This window comes from Sinohyriopsis cumingii, chromosome 12 (genome assembly GCF_028554795.1).
Source record: "Sinohyriopsis cumingii isolate HCF-2022 chromosome 12, ASM2855479v2, whole genome shotgun sequence".
Lineage (NCBI taxonomy): Eukaryota > Metazoa > Mollusca > Bivalvia > Unionida > Unionidae > Sinohyriopsis > Sinohyriopsis cumingii.
Genome location: NC_142972.1, coordinates 125,401,224 through 125,424,427, shown reverse-complemented (window position 1 = coordinate 125,424,427; position 23,204 = coordinate 125,401,224). Strand labels below are relative to the sequence as shown.

At 34.1% G+C, this 23,204-nt stretch overlaps 1 protein-coding gene across 1 annotated transcript; it reads right to left on the bottom strand.

Moving 5' to 3' along the window:
• Nucleotides 1-1,984: 1,984 nt before the first annotated feature.
• LOC149787404 (uncharacterized) lies at nucleotides 1,985-22,991 on the bottom strand. Its single transcript, XM_089978376.1, has 2 exons — nucleotides 22,859-22,991; nucleotides 1,985-5,180 (listed from the first exon to the last, which is right to left on the bottom strand). The coding sequence occupies exon 2, from the start codon at nucleotides 5,165-5,167 to the stop codon at nucleotides 3,104-3,106; it is 2,064 nt and encodes a 687-aa protein (XP_089834502.1). The 5' UTR covers nucleotides 5,168-5,180; nucleotides 22,859-22,991; the 3' UTR covers nucleotides 1,985-3,103.
• Nucleotides 22,992-23,204: the final 213 nt, after the last annotated feature.

The window sequence follows — 23,204 nt, the reverse complement described above, 5'->3', positions numbered from 1 at the left end:
CCATGTTGACCTGTCTTGAGTGTAATCGACGTAGAGGCGCCAGCGCCTTGGGTGCTAGTTAAATGATCGCGGTGGTAGTTGTGTATCCTCGGGAATTATTTGTAGTTGTTCACGTGTAAATCCACGTTGAGGAGCAGCCGAATCTAATCTGTAGATTGCAGGTCTACCTGAGGATCTTGTCACGGTGGATATTTTGTGTGTAGTAACACTCCAAATAGGATCAGTCGCTATCGCTTTACCACCTTCAAGTTCACCCGGTTCATATAAATATCTGACTGTAACATCACCCAATATTTTTTGTTTTTCAACATCTTTTCGTTGTGTTGGTATACTTTTTTTGTAATTGCATTAATGGGTTTCATGTTGGTTGTTCGTGTAATCTCATCATTTAATGCAGCTATCACGCTTGGTAATCTTGCAACCCATTCGCGAGATCTTTTATCTTGAATAAATTCCTTCGTGTATTGATATCCAAATAACCGCTCAGCGAGTGTTCGATTAAATCGCTCAACAATTGCCTGATCACGATGAATTGCAGTATGACTTCGTCGTATTTTGGTATTATGTTGTTTCATCAACGATGATACTGGACCAAGAAATTCCTTACCAGGATCAACCTGTAATAATTGTGGCCATCGTAGACCACTTTGTGGTCCACCACCTCGTTGATAAATTCGTTCAAACCCATCAGCTACTTCAGATGATGTTTTCGTTGATAGAGGTTCTGCTTCTTTATACCTACTTGCAACATCAACTACGGTTAACGCGTACTTGTACGTTTTTCTACGTACAGTATCATGTGGTAAAACAGAATATCAGCTTGATGAACTTCATTAGGAACACTAACATCGAAATAAGCGTACTGAATTCGTTTCGGTGGTGGTAGATAAATTTGCCATATTGCTTGTTTAAATAACCACGTTTTAGCAGTAGAATGTTTAACCGCTGCTGCATCAGCAAGTTTACTAATTGCTGCTTTGCCTCTCCAGTATCCTCTTGGTGAATAATAAATTAATTCCATTATATATTACCAGACCCTAATACGAGTTTACTTTTCATCGCGGATCTTACTAACCAATTAGCTAATTTTTCTTTGATATTTTTAGTTTTTATAGAATCTAGCGCGTGAATTAATTTCACATCCGCAATATGTCTATCTTGTAGATTTTTACTTTTATAAGCTACATCATGAGAGTGACAAGCTCGATCAATGGCGTTTATTGTCTCCTCGCCTGGTTTTGGTTGATCCTGATTATCCAGTCTGATATCAAGTCTGGTACCAGGACCGCAATAATTATATCCTGGTAGATGTTCTTCTCCGCTATATTTAGCCCATGGAGTACCTGGAAACTTTGACATCAAATTAGCAATATCACCACCGCGCTTATTAGGTAAAAACGAAAATTTCTTCCTACCGCATACAGAACGTTTTCCACCATACGCTATTTTTTTATTTTTTATTGTAACCGTAGCTAAATCAGTAGTTGGAGTTTTAGATCTACAGCGTAAGCAATATAAATTCATGTTATAATATATATAGATATAATTGATTTCTCAGCGACAAGAAAACGAGAACCTGTTAAGCATCATCCTGCGCTACCGAATTCCATCAGAATGATTATCATAGGACCATCTGGATCGGGTAAGACGCAGTTATTACTTATGAAATGAGATAAATTATATTTAGTAGCACCATCCGCTGATGATCAACGATGTTATGATGTACTTAAAGATTTCAATGAAAACGCAAGATTACTGGACGAAGGTAATGATGTTATAGAGTTTATAACCGATATTGATGAAGCACCATGCGTAGATGTTTTAGATGGATTTATTAATAATTTAGTTGTATACGACGATGTGATGCTGGATAAACAAACAAATCCTGGTAGAATATTTTCTCGAGGTAGACATAAAAATACAGATGTGATCTATGTTACTCAACGGTATACACAAATTCCGAAAGTGATCAGAGACAACTGCAATATTTTAGTTGTGTTTAATGATATAGACACACACACGCTGCGAAATATTCATCAAACTTGGTGTGATGGTGACATGGATATAATTAAATTCAGAAATTTCTTTTCACGAGCGCAAGCTACTCCGCATGGATTTATAACAATAAATTTACATGATCCAAGAACGAGATATCGTGTGGGTCTTGATAAAATCTTGTAACGTTTCTGATGAGCAGCAGAGAGGGCGCCTACCAATGTTGGTCGTCCAGTAATTAAACAAAAAATAAATAAACACGTAGAATACTTTATTTTTCAGCTACCTTTTCGAACTAAGGTTTTATTGATGGGGTTGGTTTCAACAAAAAATAAAACATCTCAATGAAACGTTTATTTGTAAAAATCTGGACCTTTCTACGAGATGATTTTATTTTGTTTGTTTTATTTGTTTGTCGGAATTCTATGGTCTGTTCGCCCTCTCTGCTGCTGTATTATTTACATTAAGAGACAACAAAAATAGATCTTTCAATATAAATCTGCTTTGAGAAAAGCTTTTCATACTCTTTCATTGGGTGAAATCTGTTGGGAATGTCAACATATTTATATGGTGCAATCAATCTTAAAAATCCGTGTGAAGAAAAGTTTTTCCTGAAACAAGGGTATCTATCATGATATAACCCAAATTGTCATTTCAATAAAAAGAAATTGCCATATAACTCAGTCTCTGAAAACAAACGATATCATAAGTTAGTATATACTGTCTGAGATGGTGAAATAGAATTAGTCTTTCAAAACGGCAAATTTCATAAATGCATTGCAGAATATTCGTGTCTTGATATAGCCATACTGATGATACTTTCAATGACCTTTGCAAAATAATCTAAACCTTTTACGTTGTGTTACTAATAATAACACAGAGTGGGGATAAACTTAATAATTAGTACACTTATAAATTTCAATATATTTTTTGTCTACAATGCAAGTAAGTTCTTCTTGTGAAAATAGACGCAAAATGTTTTCTACACTCTTTGAAAGTCGATTCTAGAAGGTATATTAGTGATTTTGGTATGTGTTTTATATTTAGTTTTTCGAATCACATTTACCTGTAAAGAAATGCAACTATTTGATCATGGGGACGCCACAAGTTAATGTCTGCCGCCCAGACATATGAAAGCAGCGTTAATAAGACAACCTATCTGCCACTTGGCTGCGTTGTGGTGATTCTTTAGCTTCATTGACCTGGAGAGAATTTTGTAGGCTTGCAATAGTAATCCCTCCTTCTTCAGACAGTACGCCAGCAGGTTGAAGGCGGTGTCCTTGTACTTCAACCGCTTGAATCGTATGACCCAGATCATGTTGTCCAAAGCAGCCATCTTCTGGGGGATTTTGTACTGCTGGTGATAACACTGATGCTCTAGAAAATGAAGATAGAATTTAGGATCCACCACTGCCCATGACTGCATGTAGTCAATAAGAGGATTTAGAGAAACTTGGTATGATCCTGTCGAGCGGAACATCTCTGGGATAAGTGCTCTGGGTGTGTAATGAATTTCTAAGGGGAGATAAGGCACTGGAAAGGCACAGTAATGTCTTATTAACTCTGTGGTTGAAAGATTCTCATTCTCAATTCTAAGCAAGATGAAATCCTTGGTTGCCTCTGTTTCTACATTCAAAACAAGGAATGTGTAGTTCTTTTCAATATTTTGAAGTATATTTTCTGCCAGTATGACATTGTTCTGCATGAGGTAGAAAGCTGCAAGCTTTAGTTTTCCGGAGGCAACATCAGACGATGACCCCAACAGGAGAAACTCGTAAGCCAAGTCTAGACCCTCTTGATCTATGACTTCCTCTTTCCAGCATTTAGAGGCCAGATAGGAACCAAGACTGGAACAACAAAATGAGATAAGTATGTTGCTAGGCTCCTGTGCGCCCCAATGTGATGATAATGTCCTTTCTAATATCCAGGGATTTCTTAGAACACCCTTAGCCAAAAGATCAAACCAAGTTGATCGAACTAGGATCAGTAGATGAATAACTGCAAAGAATGCGGAATTAAAATGTTTTTCTTCATGGTCAATTTCTGCAACGGGAACCTGACAGGCTCTGATCAGCTTTTGTCCAATTCTGTTATAGGATATCCCAGTGAGATACTTTCCCCTTTGTCTAATTAGATCGTGTAAAACATTAACCAGGTAACTTTGAATGTGACCATACACTTTACCCAGAAACATATTTTCCTCCGGTATGAAATAATTCGGACAGTTGCCTTCCTCCACCCATGTACGCAACTTTCTCAAACAAAGCTCGATGCAAATCAGTACATTTTGAGGCTGCCACAAAGTTGCAGGTGTGCTCTCGATCAAATAGAATATACAAGTCTTACAGTGGTAACTAGTCAACACATTGTCTCCGGCCTTCGGTTTGATGAAGTATTTGTTGATCATTTTCAGTAAGACGTAACATTTGTACTGAGACGAACTGAACTGCCAAACTAGTATTTTCTCCCCAAACGATAAGGATATTCTCCAGTGAAGATGTCTCTCAGGGCTTAGTGTTTGGCCCACTGGTACAAGTAGTGTCCCGGACTGTTGAATGACGGCAACGGTTTCTTGTGATGGCCAGTTGTGATTTCTGTGTCGTATTATCCACTTCAAGACCATATAAGGCCATGATAACATTCGGAAAGCGAATACAATGTCGGATGAAAATCCTAAATTGTAATAGTATGTATTGGCAGGTCCATTATGTGCATGAGCCAATTCACATTTAATACCTGTGTGCGCATTGTATAGAACTGATCGACCATGCGCATCTAACTTTAGTATGTCTGTCTGTTGATTCCAAACAGGAATTGGTGCATTACTGTATACCCTTTGTAACTTGACATATCCTGGGGGTGTGGTGCTATCTGTAATCATGAGGAATATTGTAGAACCAGGCTTCCATGACCGCAGATCCTGCACTACTGTAGGGGCCACGAATAATAAAATAACATCAAGATCTGAATTTAATCCCATATCAGTTGCCTCCGCTTGACTTCCGACATAATGTGTCCTAAGGTCAAAAGGTAAAGATTGGACATTTTTAAGTTTCTCAATCTGTCTCCAGATTTCAGTTCTCTTCCACCGAGCTTTCTCCCCATATCCTGATATGTCCAGTACTCTCATTAGTCTTAGAGACACCTCATCATAGTAATCCGGAACTTCCATGTTGATCGACAGTCTGAAATATATTGAAACCTACAGTGACTTCAAACTTTGCGTATATGTGCTAAAATATCCACAGGTTTTAATCCGATTCACAAAAATTACTCACGTCCTGTTTCTTTTTAGATTTTGGACACCATAAGTAACTAATAATAATTGATAACAATGCCAAGAAGAAAGAGGTTAGCTATAATAATTATAATTATGAAGAAGATTGCTTACGAAGATTGGAGTTTAATAATAATGTGTCTTTCTTTGCAAATGCAGCAGATATTTTCCCTCTTTGTGACAGTTTTGGTCAACTAGTTGTAAGCACAGAAATAATATTTGTAGTAAAAATATTGATATATTTCTCTCAATAAACTTGAGTTAAACCAAATAAAATATTATCATAATACTTACCTTCAATTAGTGTTTAATCAATCAATCAAGAGATTTGAACACTTGTACTTGTTAAAAGGTTGCATTTGTCCGAACATATTTTTCTCATAAAGGTTCTATTTCCAAATTTCTACCTGAATTATCATTGTCTCGAAGTCACTAAGTTCGCATCAGTATTTCATACATTATCTGAACTTACTCAATTCAATTAATTCAATGGCCCAAATTTTGCTTATAGTGTGTATGATTTGCACAAACTCTTATGCTTACAGTGTGTATGATTTACACAAAATCTTATTGTAGGTCATCTATATTGTTAAAGTCAGGACTGTTGAAGAGAATGATGTGTTACAATAAAGTTTCATTAAGTTTCATTCACGATGGAGTACTAAATTAAGCACAAAACGACTAATATACACACGAAAGCATACAAACTTAAGCACTAAACGATTCCTATGTAAAACTGTAAAGTAAAAGACCTTACATAAATTGTTTAAAAGCTTACAAATGATTATTGTGTCAGTTTTCCGTATTCGACTATGTCTGATTTTTAGGACAATACTTTGCTAGGAGTTCTATATATATATGCATATATTCTGGGCATACAATTAGATCTTGTTATGACTTTTAAAAACAACACTTAACTGAACAAAGGAATTATTCTTTTTAATTCAATCAACTATATAATTGTCTTTCTTTTCTCGTTCCTTTAGTCCTTTCTTCCTTTATCTGTTCTTTTTCTTCTATCTTTTTCTGCAGTTTTTCTGTCTTTATTTGTTTCATCACTTTCTTAATTGCAGCTATTGATTTTAATCACTAATTGGAGATCGCTTGATGAACTACAGCAATAAACTGATTAGCTTTAAGTTATATCTGGTACTGACTACATCAACAAAGGTCTTGTAATAATGTTCAATATGTTATTTTAAAAGAATGTTATGCAATTGTGGATTTTAAAAATGAAATTACTTTTAATCTTGAAGATTACACTATGTTCAACAAAGGGGTCTTTACATACATAACAAGATCGAGGAAGTTGTTCAGAATTTCACAAACGTATGTCTCTCTATTGCTTGCTTAATTTCGTAAATATTATCTGTACAGATACCAATTACATTTCACATTCTGGGCCAAATATTCTGTCATGGTCACTTAAAATAAAATCATGATCTCTCCTTCCAATTTCCGAAAATATATATTTTCTTCTACAGTTCAGAAAGATCTGCTCTTTTTCCAAATTTTCCCATCAGAAAATGAGCTGCTCACTTTCAGAATTTCTCATCGGAATAAGAGCACCGCCCAGCAAGAGACATATGATGAAGTTATGTTGATAGATCTGTCACCATGCGACTGAAGGATGGAGGTTTGCAGATGAGCACAATTAAAGACTGACAAATGAATATCAGTAACCTTCACCTTTCTTACGATGCCAAGTGAAATGGAAAGTATTGCCTGTGTTGTTTAAAAGTTCGATCGTAAAATAGTTTCAACAATTTCTCTACCTACTGTAGACAAAACAGTAAATTCATGACAGGATAGTCATCATACATATATCTCCGAGCAAGAGACTTTTCATCACACTTTCAAATAATATAGTCAAATATTCTTGAAGAAAACATCCATTAGTAATATAGAAAACAGATATATCAATTCACCGTTACTGCTATCGACAAATTCATAAACGTTATTTAAAACAAATCCACGTGCTAAAGCACTTAAAGCAACAATCAGGTTAGAACTTATGAATTAATGAATGAAATTAAAAGGTTTTGTTCATTTTTGTATTCTTGATACCTTCTGTTTTTCAAATCGGTAGATTGTACAAACGGGATGGTGTAAGCATGCTATAGCTACCAACCTTTTACATGTCAGGAAGTAGGGAACTATACAGATGTTTGTTTTTCATTTTGCGGATACAAATAAGAGTGTTGTGGTCGCTGTATTCAATGATCGAAGATGGACCTAAATCAATATACACTTCAACGCGTTGCAAAGCCATGATCAAAGCAATAAAATCCTTCTTGATTGTACAAAATTTTTTCTGAGGCCTAATTTTCTTTAGAAAAATAGCGCAACATCACTCATATCAATTGCATCAGAGAGATTTTAAATAAATGACTAACATTTGGAGCTAAAGGAACTGGCGCACTCTTACGTATGACCTTTAATTTGTTTAAAGCCTCCTAACATTTCTTAGACAAACGAAATTTACATTTCTTACTCAACAAATCGGTCAGGGGTTCTGCAATTATAACAAAAAATTTAACATGCTTTCCGATAATATCCAGCAATATCCAAACATCGCATTTGCTGCTTGTTACTGATAGACACTGGGAATTCAGAAATAACCTTGACCTTACCTTCTACCGGTTTAACGTTACCGTGCCCCACAATATATCCTTTAAATGCAAGAGAAGAAGTAATTGTCAAAAATTGCATCATTGAGTCTATCAAGGAATTTTTGAAAGGTTTCTAAGTGATCTTTCCAGGTGTCGGTGCAGATGACTATGTCATCGATATAAGCGTCACGATTATCTAGACAATATATTATCATGTTCATTCAAGTATGGAATGTTGACATAGAATTCTTCATACCAAACTGCCTTGCTTGATATTGATAAAGTCCATCTGGAGTCATCGAGTTTTGTAATTGGAAATTAGTTCATTTTGGTGACACTATTAGCATTGCCACATTTACTACATATACGGAAAGCATTATATGGTTTAGGCACAAGAATACACGGTGACCATTTACTTGTAGTTGCTTCTATGAAATTAGTCTTTAGCAAATAGAGAATTCCATTTTTAAACATGCCTGCTTGAGAGGATTTATTCTGTTTGGATGCTGTTTCACAGAAGTAGAATCTACAAGTTTAACGTCATGGTAGATTTTATTTGTTCGTGTTGGAACGTCAGGAAACAATGCTCATATTCACATAACAGCTGGTTTAATTCACCCCTTTTTCTGTAGTTGTAGATGTGAAAGTTTCTGGTCCAGATAGTTTAGTATTTCTAAACATTGAATATTGCCTAAACCGTAGTCACTACAGTCAAACTGGATTACATCGTTTACATTGCCACTGTGAGGGAGAGGTAAAACTAAATTGTTTGAATGATTAACAGTGTTATCTCTTCCAAAATACTCCTTTACAAAACTTTTCATAATGAATTTGTTACTTTCCTCCTCCCAGTAGTGTCCATTATATAATTTAAGTCATTAATTTTCTTTTCAATTGGATAAGGAATATAACATTTTGCCAGAAGAGGATTTTGAGGTATGGGCAAGAGAGCAGAACTATATCACGAAGGTGAAATTTCCTTTCAGTTTCAGTTACGTCATACTTTAATTTCATTTTTGACTGAGTAGTGTGAAGATTAGATTTTGCTACTTCACACGCGTTTGACAAGTTATATTGGAAATTAGATATAGTCAAGAAGGTTAATCTTGCAATTTTCATTTAAACGTAGTTTCTATTTTAATAACTTTCAAATCGGTAGATTGTACAAACGGGATGGTGTAATTATGCTATAGCTACCAACTGTTTACATGTCAGGAAGTAGGGAACTATACAGATGTTTGTTTTTCATTTTGCGAATACAATAAGAGTGTTGTGGTCGCTGTATTCAATGATCGAAGATGGACCTAAATCAATATACACTTGAACGCGTTGCAAAGCCATGATCAAAGCTATACATACCTTCTTGATTGTGCAAAAATTTCTCTGATGCCTAATTTTCTTTAGAAAAATATCGCAACATCACTCATATCAACTGCATCAGAGAGATTTTAAATAAATGACTAACATTTGGAGCTAAAGGAACTGGTGCACTCTTACGTATGACCTTTAATTTACTGAAAGCCTTATATTGGAAATTAGATATAGTCAAGAAGGTTAATCTTGCAATTTTCATTTGAAAATAGTTTCTATTTTAATAACTTCAATGGTTCACTGACCGTATATCCAACAACGAGTTCAAGAATACTAAAATTCAATGATTCTTGAACTGATTCCTTAACAGCAAACAACAGACAATAAATACCATCATCCCAATCTTTACCTTAAAGAAACATTTATAAAGCCCCTCGCCTATCAGGGCGATTGTGACCCTTATCTGACTGAACATATTTGGGAAGGCCAAATTGTGTAAAAAAAACGTAAAAAGTTAATCAAAACTTTTATTATGGTATTAGTTTTAATATTTCTCAAAGGAAATACCTCTGGAAATCTTGGCGGACACATTATGGTCAGCTATTATTGGTTGCCTGACTTGGTGATAGGTAAGGAACCAACACAGTCTACCAAATGGTTCGCCAGATCTAAGAATAGATTGCAGAGGAGGCTTAGGCATCTTCCATTGGGTGTTTCTACCAGTTGCCAAGACTGACAAAATCTACCTGTACTAAAAAGTATCACTTTTAAGTATATTCCAATAAAAAATTATTCAAGATCTTTAAGTCTTATTGACTCCCAAATGACCGGCCAAGGGAGGTTCATATGATAGAGTAAGAATGTTCTGTTGACATTACTTAGGAACCACGACTTGATAACTCACTGATAACCCAAGATCTGAGAGTACTTCATGTGACCTCCATTTCTCACAAAATAACAAACTGGTTTTTGTGAGGCTTCAGTTTCGCTACCAACCGTCTTAAGAAGAACAAGAAATCCCATGATCTTTCTCCTCTTCGGTTATAAATGATTCTCTTTTGTTACCAGGATTAGAATTTAGAGAATGAATAACATAAAGGGTATTACTGTGAAAAATACCTCTTGATAGGTTAATACCAGGATAAAACGCGACCTCATCAAAATACTGAACGAATGCGTCAGACTTAGGAATTATCCATGATCATCATGCTCAGGAGCTCTCTTTTGATAGCTTTATTAACTGCACAAGCAGGACAACAATCGGAGAGTATAATCTCAATTCCATCAACCTTTTGATCCAAACAAGGCATGTTAGTTACATGTTGATTAACCATGCACTTATCTCCAGCTAGATCATAGCCTATTAATAGCTGAATACACTCAATGGGTAAAGAAATTAGTGCTATGACGTCTCAGGCAAAGGCAACGTACCGGATAATAAAGGACTGAGAAACCAGTGTGTCCCTTAAAACTTAACATCGATTATTAATTGGTAGGCCTGCAGAATAACAAAGGAGTGATATATAACATTATGACATGAGTTGTTCATAATAATCTATAATAAAATCAGGCTGTGGTTTGTTTGACCAAACAATGTACTGTTTTCAATAAAATACATTGACACTGACCTGATACAAAGCTCGGAAAATGACCAGCCAAGAGAGTTTTTAGTGCCTAACTTAGATGAAACTTTTAGTGTGTACTGTGACCGTAGGAATGTCTACAGTGTCGCCAAAATGGAATTTTTCCAATGACATAAATCGATGACCATATTGACAAAACTGGGAATGCAAAATAGGTTGCCAAGTTTGACCTTCTGAAAGGATTCTGGCAACTTCCACTCAGGAAAACAGAAAAAATGTCATCATTTCCAATTCTAGATAGACTTCATCAATATAAAGTTTGGACGTTTAGTATGAAAAATTCGCCGTCATGCAATATTCCATCCTTCGAATATCCAGTGCCTATCAGTAAGATGCAACTGATGCAATTTTGGATATGCTTGGATATTATCGTTCAAATTGTTTTGGATATGCTCGGATATTATCGGGAAGTTTGTTCAAATTGTCTTATAATTGCTTAAACCCCTGCAAAATTTGTTCAGTAAGAAAAGCATATTTCAGTGTTCTCAGAAATGGTAGGAGGGTTTTAATAAAGTAAAGGTTATACATTGCAGCAATCCTTTCAGCTCCAAATTTCAATCAGTCACTTAAAATGACAAAATGGTGTGGATCATACAGTGCGCCATTTTTCTAAAAATATTAAATAAGCATTAGAGAAAGTATTCCACGGTCCAAAAGGAATGTTTGACTTTTACAGCGATCTTACTTTCATTCGCAAAGTGAAACACAAAGTCAGAGATTTTTCAGACGGAGTGTGCAAAAATACGCTATTAAATTTGAGAAACTTGTACTGTCTGCCAAAATTCCTTTTCTGTATTTTGATAATTTTTAAAGATAGCGTGCTTTACACTAATTAAGGGTGACTTGAGCACAAGAGTGCGGTCATTTTACTTACCGGTGTCCTTAGACAGTGTACAATTACCAGACAGTACATGAAATTTATATAAAGGTATACCATTATTCTCTTAATGAGTCTTAAAAAGGAAAATACAAAACATGGACAAGCCAAACGAATAAAACAGACAAACCGTTGTCTTTGTAAAACTTTACATGACTATGACTTGTTGCGGATGCTGAAATATATTTTATATTGACCAAGAAATCAATGAGCCATAGCATCATCTGTTATTTTATGTAAATGTATGTACGCGCAAATTATATCCCGGATATTTCATTGTTATATTTGTAATTATAGGTTATTGAGTGACTAATAAGCAAATTTAGAGAATTATTGAAAAGAGAACATGCCAACTGCAAAAGGTTAACTTTATTTGTAAATGGTTGTCTTTTTCTAGTCTTCTTGGTTTAAACCGCTTGATTTAAATGTTCGAAGTCGGCGTATCCAGTAAGATTCCTTAAAACTTATAGCAATTGCTTACAACCCAAAATGAAGTTCAGAAACCAGGAAGAAAAGGAATCTTACTAGATACGCCGCCTTAGAACATTGAAACCAAGCGGTCGTAGTCATGTAAAGTTTTACAAAGACAACGGTTTGTCTGTTTTATTTGTTTGTCTTGTCTATGTTTCGTATTTGCCTTTGAAAAAGACTCATTAAGAGTCGAAAGCGCCCAGGAAAGCTAGATACTAGTTTCGCACTGTTCGTTGTCCGTTTATTGCACTTATCTTAATCAATCCCTGACAAACGCGATCCCTTGCTGGATCCAGTGCATTTGAAAGGGCTGTTATTCGCCATATGATATATATATATATATATATATATATATATATATATATATATATATATATATATATATATATATATGGGTGTATCTAGAATGCAGAATATAGTACGTGTTTAATGGTGTGTGCGCACGTGGGAGCTATGAATTTCTTATACTCCAACTTTGTGAATCATTGTAGTCGTGAATAGGTCAGGAATTACTTTATGGAAACACAGTATTCGCGAAATGTAAATGATGAACAGTGGCATAGATGCATTCTTTTTAACAATTGCCATTAGGCCATACTGTATGTTTCGGTTCATTCGTATAACACAAATTGTTGAAACCTATATGAACATTGACGAGAATGACAATAAACCAATGGATCTACTCTGTTGCTGGCGTACTGAGAAAGATGCGGCGATTGGCTATATTTGCAGCTTATGTATTTCATAATTTGTTCAGTTTAAAACGTTCTGGGACCTTTCATAAGATTAATGTTCTTCTTTTATGTTATCATTTTCGTTGATTACAGCTTATAATGTCTTACTTTTTCAATAAGGCAAAGATGCTCCATTCATTTTCTTCCATTTTCTACCGGAATTTCTTGTTTGTTGAATACAGTATACCGACATTTCTAAGCCAGCGATCAGCGTACTAGAATGTTGATATTTCTAAGCCAACGATCAGCGTACTAGAATGCTGATATTTCTAAGCCAACGAACATTGTACTAGAATGCTGATATTTCTAAGCCAACGATCAGTGTACTAGAATGCTGATATTTCTTAGCCAACAATCAGCGTACTAGAATGCTGACATTTCTAAGCCAACGATCAGCGTACTAGAATGCTGATATTTCTAAGCCAACGATCAGTGTACTAGAATGCTGATATTTCTTAGCCAACGATCAGTGTACTAGAATGCTGACATTTCTAAGCCAGCGATCAGCGTACTAGAATGCTGATATTTCTAAGCCAACGATCAGTGTACTAGAATGCTGACATTTCTAAGCCAACGATCAGCGTACTAGAATGCTGATATTTCTAAGAAAATAAGCAGAGCATACTGTATTAGTTGTACAATATCGAACAGGGAACAGAGAATACTGTACTGTCTAAATTATCGAATTGAGAATAATGCTAGATCTAAGTTATCCAACTGAGAATACTGACATTTCTAACTTATCGAATATATACGTCTAGCATTGTTTAAAACGTAGAACGTTCTGGAGATCAACTTGGACTAAAATACTATGTTGTGATTACTTGATTTCATTCGAAGAGTTTGTGGATTATATCATTGTGAAATGTCGAAACTGTTTGATAATCAACCTATTCAAGGCTATTGGTAAATCGACACATTGAATATTTAAATTAATTTGGAACAATCGATACTTTTGGATTTGTGAAAGAACTTTTAGGATTTATTTGACCTGATTACCTATATCAAACAGCATCAAAAGAACACCATCATTCCAATCTTTTTTGTATTAAAGCAATAAGACAGAATCCCCTTGACTTTCAGGGTGATAGGCTGATGGTTTAAACTGTTGGATGCCTAATTCAAGCACAAATTGTTGGAAAATTACAGATTTAAAATTTGACCCTTCATCAGACTGGACAGAGTATAAAAGGCTAAACATTGTTAAAAAATATTATTAAAATTATGCTTTCAGCTTTAATATTTCTCTTAGAAAATGCATACGAAAATCGTGTGACTTGAAAATAAAAGGAAACGGTTAAGGAAAGTTATTAATTGTTTCTTCGACTTCATTGGGTGTTAATGTAACCATAATCCATGTGAGCCTCAGTAGCTAAGTTGGTAGAATGTCGAATTCGTAATTCAGTTCTTCCGGTTTTGATAGAAAACAGGTGAGCTCGGGTCGGCTGCATTAATGTTTCCTTCGACAGGTACTTAGCTCCCATTTCCTCGGCATGATATAGCCAAAACTATGTTCAAAATGCAGTTTGCCTCCGCTCTCCACCCCACCCCGCAAACAACAAAATAAAAAAAATCATAATTCAACCCCAAACTTCATTAAGAACTCTATAGTTATGGATTATGTACCAGGTTGTAAAATGTCCCACACATATAAAATTAACATATTCATAGATAAAAACTTAAATTTTATTTCAAACATCCTATTGAAACAAAAGATGAAAAAGCTTCCCCACGTATATGAGTGATGTAAAAACCCTTTTTATTTCCAAACTCATGTATGTACATCTAATACAGTCCAATGAAGGCCACTGACGAGCTTGTCGTAAAGTTTTACGTCCCACCCATGTCACTAGTTAATTTTAAGTTCTGTGTGCTTGAAGCAAACTTTATTTTAAACTTCAGTGAAAGTGCATCATTAACAATGCAATTAAAATGTTTGTAATGAACTTACCTTAATAAATAACTCTCACTTATTTTTATACGAAAATCATCTTGTGAAACTTTTATGAACATTATGGAAACTGGGTGTGACATGGTGCTACATGTCTGCGGCATCTTGTCACGGAGCCAGACATCACTATAAACTACCACACTGCAGACATTGTAGCGACATGACTAAAATTGTTAAAGCTATATTAAAATTCAAGATCAAACGTGTTAATTCATCTTATTATTATTATTATTATTATTATTATTAGTAGTAGTAGTAGTAGTAATAGTACTGGTAGTAGTAATAGTAGTAGTAGTTCTTTATAAGCTGTTATTAATACAAGACGAAGAAATGAAAATATTATTTAAGATATAAGTGAAGGAAGGAGAACGGGAAAATCTTGGTATGACTACAATGTAATAGAATGGGATAGCATTATCCAATCAGTATTAACCAATTCAAATATTTTATTAATTTCAACTGACAATAATTAAAATATTATTTTGCGAAATGTAGCGTGAACATATCCGTTTGGATGTATGGTATGCAGCTTTAAATAAACTTAGTTTTTCCACACATTGCAGGTCTTCTTGAACCGTTGAGTAACATATTTGGATGATCTACAAGGGCGGCCATCTTTTAAGTCTTGTTAACTTCATATTTTCTCTGATTTCCTTATTTTAAATTATTTGATGAGAAATAAATCTCTGAGGATAAAGTTTGTTTAAACTCAAGTCATATAAATTTTCAAGGTAGAAATAAGATCAAAAGAAAAATAGCTTTTTGATTCAATTTATGCAATTTACACATATACTACAATAACAATGAAATATGTTCTTATCAAGTAAGATTTGTTAAAATGATGCTGAACAAATTCAAGGTACCTATTAAATTGCAAAAGTAAACGTACGCGAGTCAGTCCTCTCTTGAATTGTAGCAGATATATTAGAGTAGATCTATCCTACATATATGCAATGACAACGGTAAAGTCTCTAGAACCAGCATATTTTATCATTCAAGAGAGAAAAAAATTTTTAAACAATCAATGCCTCTGAACATATGAAACTAAATTGTGCTCGCATGAGATACATCACAATTATATAATACGATTCTGAAAGCAAGCGCATGTTTTTCTTTCTTCAGCAAATAGGTTAGTATTTTGTGCTGCAAATAAACGATAAAATTGTCATAAACACATTCATCCGCTTAAAAAAGTTCTTTTTAAAAGGACCCAGTTTTATGTTTCCAGTTTAACGAACTACTACGTTCGCATCATGAAGGAAGTGGAAGAGACGAAAACAGTACATCTTTATGACGAGGAGAGAAATCAAACGAATCGCCAAATGGACCATACTAAGCCACACATTTTGTGTTTTACATACACTAATTTACTAAGTTCTTAATTAAGAGAGAGGGAGAAAATAGTATTTCTCACCCATGCTCCACAGACATCTACCTGTTTTGCTAACGTTACGTTTCTTATCTCAGTCTGATTATCTTAGATATGTCGTCTCAGTCATGGTGTCCACGCTGTATGAGCTATTTTTCAAAACAAACTCTTTATATCTTCTGCGTAATTGTTATAAAATCCAAAAACAAAAATAGACATATAATAAAAAGAAATTTACTCATAAAGCAACATTAGAACTGTACACATTCTGCATATTGTATTTGCACAGCATCGTACCGTTGCCTACCACATAAGGTTTTTCAAATTAGAACTAACGAAAGTTAAAACTTAACCGTATAAAGGATACTTATTATTTATTATAAATTTCCTTCCATCAATTCAATGTGATAATACGGTAATAATATCAAATGATTTTATATTTCTATTTCTCATGAGTAGAACTTGTGTACTTAGGGTAGACGTTACTTTCATTAACACATTCGTCTTATTTCGCAGTATAAACAAAAACACGTGGCTCGAGACCCAATTTGTGCAATAGTTCCAACACATACTAATTGTAATAATTTTTTCTTATTTTTGTCCTTTTCTAAGAGCAGCATATATAGCTAGATTCTACTTAGATACTTATCCAGATTTTCTTAATAGAGTACAAAACCCGATGACCTTTATACAGAGTGAGAAGCAATAATAGTACCTGATGAATATTGTATTTTGAACTTGCTAACTACATTGAGGTACTTATAATATAGTTAGAAAAAAGAGGGTGGGAAAAATACTCTGTCAGTATTTGTACCAAGACAATAAAATCCCAGTCGCGGGGTTACATTCTTTGTAAACCAACTCTGGATAGCCTCATGGGGAGACAAATAATATCACCCCACTGGGATTTTCTTGTTTCTGTCCAAATCCCTGCATAGATTCAATCAATCTTGATCAACGTATAGATGGGATTTTATTTCAATAAGAAGCTTTAATACTGAACGTCACAAATCGAAAAAAAAAACAAACAATGAAAACGTCTATACACTTTTACAGCATGACACAATTTCATAATTACAATCTACAGTATGGATGGTGTCTGAAGTCTTACACATTGACGAAATTCTCTCTCTCTCTCCCTCTCTCTCTCTCGCGCGCTAAGTGGTTACCATTGAAACAAAGTACTGCCGTTGTATATGTGATACTGATTTATTAACGAACGACACATTTGTCCGATTCTTCTCTGCATTTTAAACATAGAATGCTTCGTATATTCTTGATTTTCTGTTAAATAATTAAGAACATGTACAGAGTACAGATATATTCTCGCATATTTTCTATGCAGGGCCATGTGCTATGGTAAACATGCGTATTATCCAAAACAAATGTCTTGAATATAGGTTTGAAACTCACACCCACACACACCCAAGTAAACTCTACCCGTGATTTTAAAGCCAACATTGTTGCGTGAAGATTGTTTACATAATAACGCAACCAACAATACAAAACAAACGATAAAGAACAAACAAAGAGCATATGGTATGAAGCATAGCGTTGCTTGTATTCAAGTAAGTTTCATAATTCAATGATGGTTTTATTGCAGTGTCCCGTTCTTTCTGTATTATTTCATGTGCGATACTGGACGAGAATGAGAATTGCTTTGATCTGTATTATTGCTTGAATTAATGTTCTGCCAACTTGGTAGAACTAGAAAAGGAAAAGATGGCCTTGAAGACGAATATTGTCAACAAGGCGTTCGACAACATCTGGATGTACATTCTTGGCAAAGATCTCCGATTGTAATCAGTTTGTTGCAAATCAAAACATGATCTTCAAGGGGCCGATAAGCAGATCATATATTTGCAGGAAGAAATATAATAATGTCTCACTCTTATTTTGTTGAGTCATGTCCTATTCTTCCAGCAAATAATGCATTCAAAATCTATGACTGGATAAAGAATGACAAAGTCGGGAGTATCCAAATAGATACATTGATTAGGTATGATGGTGAAATTATCTCTAAAAATACGAACCATATATCTCGTCGGGAAAGGATGGGCGTCTGTCCCAATTAGATGCAAACACGATTTTGGGCACTGACTGCACCTTTCCAGAACGAGTATTTCCTGATTCATATAACAAGTCAAATTTCCAACTGCGACATGCCAATTGTAAATAGTTCTAGCTTTAAATGCAATTTCTTTTGTTTCCAGACTCCATTTCCGTTCCATTTGCTATATTCAAAACAGCAACAATACTTCTACGTTTTTTAGTATCCAAGCGAAATATATGTTGGTGACCTAGTAAGCAGCTGTCATGCAAAAAGACATATTTGATGAAAAATAAGCAAGTTTTTCAGTGATCAATCCGCTCAGTTTTTTATTTGTATTCAGTGTATCGTTCGGATGGGCAGGGGCATAATGCTTCCTTTTCACGGGTTTGAAAGTGCGCTTCTACGTTTTGGTCTCTTTCAGACTCTGATGAAATAAATACATTTATATGTCGAATAGTATTTTATGGCCGCTCTCAATTCAAGTAGTTATACATTTTAATATTCCGAAGTGATGTATGGATAGAATCATCCATTTTCTGATCAAAAGGTCTCCTACATTGTATTAAATATTTGTATCAATCACTTACACTGCTGGTAGAGAGTCGAAGTCAAATTGCACGAGCCATCGACTCAATACAGATATCGAGATATAAAACAAGCTATAACATAGAATATTGTACAATAATGTAATAATACTGATGTTAAAGCTTGATAACTATACCTTTTATGACTTGAATTGGTTGGATTTTCCTAACATCTACAGAAAAAATGACGAAGCAAATAAAAACAAACGTAAACACAACTTCGATAACCATAGAGACGGATGCAACGTTTACAAACCAGAGCGTTATTCTAATCGTGAGAATAAATAACGTTTTTGTACATCTGTTATATACACATTTAAAAGGTCGTATGTGTGACCGGATAACTACCGGGTATGGGAAGATAGTATGGTGATCGTTGCTATGTGGCAGCTGTATTGGAGACATAATTATCACATACTGAAGGTTGAACAACAAACTTTACTAGGAATACAATGGATGCATTATTAAATTTAGGGTAAAATAAACCAATCTCAATGTCAGCCATACGGACACGTCAAGAAATTAATGTTATCATCAAGCAGCATTCAATTAGATAGGTCATATTTTATTTCATAAACACGTGGTGATATTAGGGTGGCATACAGTACCACAAAGACTTCAAGAATATAAACAATTCCTTCTATCTTACTTGTATGATATTCTCAATAACAAATGTGTACACATTTGCTTTAAGAAGAACTGTAAAATTATTCGTAATGTTTTACATAAATGTTCAGGTTTGTATGGTAGATTTATTTTGATTTTCAGTTTCATTTTCTAGCTAATAATATCGGTTATTGTTTTAGCAATGTTTGCCATGATGACAACAATAAAGGCATAATTCACTCACACTTGCAAAGTAACTACAGGGAAACTTGTCTATGAAGTGCACAATAAACAATAACCCCAAATCAAGGCCATCTTAGAAACCTCTCTATAAATAACATCTGACCACATAGGTCACAACAAAAATTGAATCTTATATATATATATATATATATATATATATATATATATATATATATATGAATTATTATAAGAGAAAAGTCTTCTCCGCACCACTATCCCATGATACAGACGATTCTGAGTACGAAAAGGTCATGATTATAATATGAATTAGGTGTTACATTATTCTAATAACGCTGTTAAAGTAGATGCATTCACAATATTCCGGTAGTAATTCCGGTATAGCGATTATATGTTATGTAAAAGTGTCCTTGTCCAAAATCAAGATCATGGTGTACATGAGACGTGACATTTATTATGTAAACAACATTTTCTCAGTGATTGTGGATTTAATATTCAGATCATTATTAATTGTAAACATGTTTAGTTGAATTCTGAGTTGAAATTACAGTCTTGATTCTGACCTTAGAGATAACACTTTCAACGTAGTTCGTTACAAATGAATTTAAAATTATAGGAAAATTGATATAGGGATTGGGAGGAGGAGGTTTCAAAGACTAACATTATAGCGATTGGATTCACAGTCATACAACGAAAGACGTCGACACTGATAGTTACAATATGGTGGGGTTGGGAGATCCCCTGCACCATCCATCGTAACTGTCAGTGTCGATTTATTGCACTGTTTGACTATTGGACTCCAATCACTATAATAACTTACCGATAGTCTTAATTTCATTTGATAAGTAGCCCATGCATGTAGCCTAAAATGTTAATCAACAAGAAATAAGATCTGACGACGCGAAAATTTGTTACTCAAGTGTCTGGATAATAACAATTAGGAAAAGTCACAATGAACAACTATTTCAAATCCATTTGTATGTCAAACAAAACAATACACCATTTTGCTTTGAATATTTAACACAATATCCAGATCACATATGCTAATTTACCTTAAGACCATGCTGTGGAATGTTCAAAACCTTAGATCGCCTAACATTGGTAGAATTTTTATTTGATATTGACTTAGCTATTACTTTGCGGAGGGAGAATTCTCTATTATATAAATAGCTACATAGCAATGCCTCAACAAGAATTCATACGCAGTAAACAGGCTCTAAAACCGATAGGCGTTATTTGATGTATGATTCGCAAACTGACAGTTTATACCACAATAAACTCGGAAGCAACAATATTAAAGTCTTAAATGTTACTGTTGCAAAATGTGACATTATCTCAGGAGACCAGGTCACATTCACAAATGAGATAGAATAATAATATATTGAGTTTGTCTGGCGTTGCATAATGCATGTGCAATTTTTTTAGAATACCAGTGATTGTCAAATAAACTAAATTTAATATTATTCTGATCAAAGTATAGTTGCTATCACTTATAATTGCTAAAAAGAATAATTAAAATAAGACTAGAACAATTACTTAAAATCCTCGAGTTATAATCTAAAATAAATTACAGATAGCATGTCTTTCATGGTGTTACCAGTGAAGTATATCTCTGAACAAATATGCCCACTACTACTAAATCTAAAATTGCATTGCTTCAACAAAGAAACTTGACCACTTTTAACCAGATTATATCTATATCTATATATATATATATATATATATATATATATATATATATATATATATATATATATATAACCCATGCCTAAAATAAATGAACCAATTATTGACCGATTCTTTAGAGGTAAAACAAACTCTGCAGCTACGAATCTTGCCGAAATGGTTTTCTTGCTCGAATATTTGAATACAAACGTTCTTCAACTGATGCTTGCCGAGCTGCATATAATGCATCTGAGTTATGAACTCTGGAAATATAATGTAGGTAAATTGATTAACATTCATATCAATATTTGTTTTGTTAATATGGACAGTGCAAGCAGTTCTACACCAGACAAGTATATAACTATACAGTAACGCTACCTCATCAGCTTATGCTTATACTTTAGTTCAAATCGTTTTAAACACGATATTTAGTGCGTACAATAAAACATTTACCTTGTGTTTTTTTTTAAAATCAGTCATCAATCTGTTTAACCGGTTATTCAGTTTAAGCTCTCGAGATTAGATTACATTGCATGTTCTAGCTGGCCGACATCTATGGGTTTTTCAGGGTTTCATTACTGAGAACTATATATATATATATATATATATATATATATATATATATATATATATATATATATATATAAAATAAACTTCTCTACACGATAACTAAGTGTACTAATTTTGCGTCATGTTCATTTAATTTTGATAAAGATATGTACCTATACATAACTAGAAAATGTCAACAGGTTATCCACAACGAACATATTATAATCGAATGTCTGCAGCTTAAAATCCAAACTTAGCATATTCTGGTCTACGGTTTATGAATACACACTGAGGACTAAGGATATTCTACAAAAATATAGCAATATAGATCCCATAATGTAGCAATTACCAACTCTATGTAAACTTTCTTCCACGCGCGTATTTCATTCTTGCCTTGTTCATACTTTCTGTGCTTAAAGATTTTTAAACAAAATAATGTAACGAATCCAAAAGCACAGTTACCAACCTCTCTAGCGTTATTCAAATCACGCAAGCTATAAGTACGTGTCAGTACACTCTTTTCTCCAGTATATCAAAAACAAAATACACTTTATAAATACATACCGGTATAGATACACAAATTACTAACTAGAGACTTCCTACACTTAATCCCTTTTTATTTTCTGCGTAAATTTCGTACACAGAAATTGTACGGTAACGATAAGGAATACAACACCACACAATCTCCTTCTTTTTATGTTTATATAAATTAAACTACCATACAGATACATGAACGTGTAGTCGATTTTACAGCTTATCTGAGCTAATATGTGCTCTATAAATAATAACATAATTAATAACATTCACCAACAAAAAATCTCTGCACGCGCATTTCCGGCTTAGTTTCTGCATACTTATCGTACTCTTCTATTTTGTATGCAACTAAACATACTCTATAAATGCATACCATCACAATATACATACAGCATATCAAAACTAAGAAAACTCATGAATAAATACCAGTATAGATGCACAGCTACCAGACTTTCCTCCACACTTTTTCCGTCTCAATTTCCGCGTTCTTTTAGTACCATGAAAATGTTAGAAGACAATAAAGTACCAAGATAGCACATAATTACAAACTTCTTTAGCTTATCAACACTATACATAGTCTGTTCGATAGCTTAGAAATACAAAAGTAACAGGAATACCAATTGATCAATATATTAATATCGTTGTGCATGTTATCGTACTTCCGATCTCAATAGCTTCCTAGAAAATTGCGTATCTGACAATTATTAATTATGTGATGAACAATTATTGTTTACGTACCGGAATGTGCATATGCGAGTGCAAGAACACACAC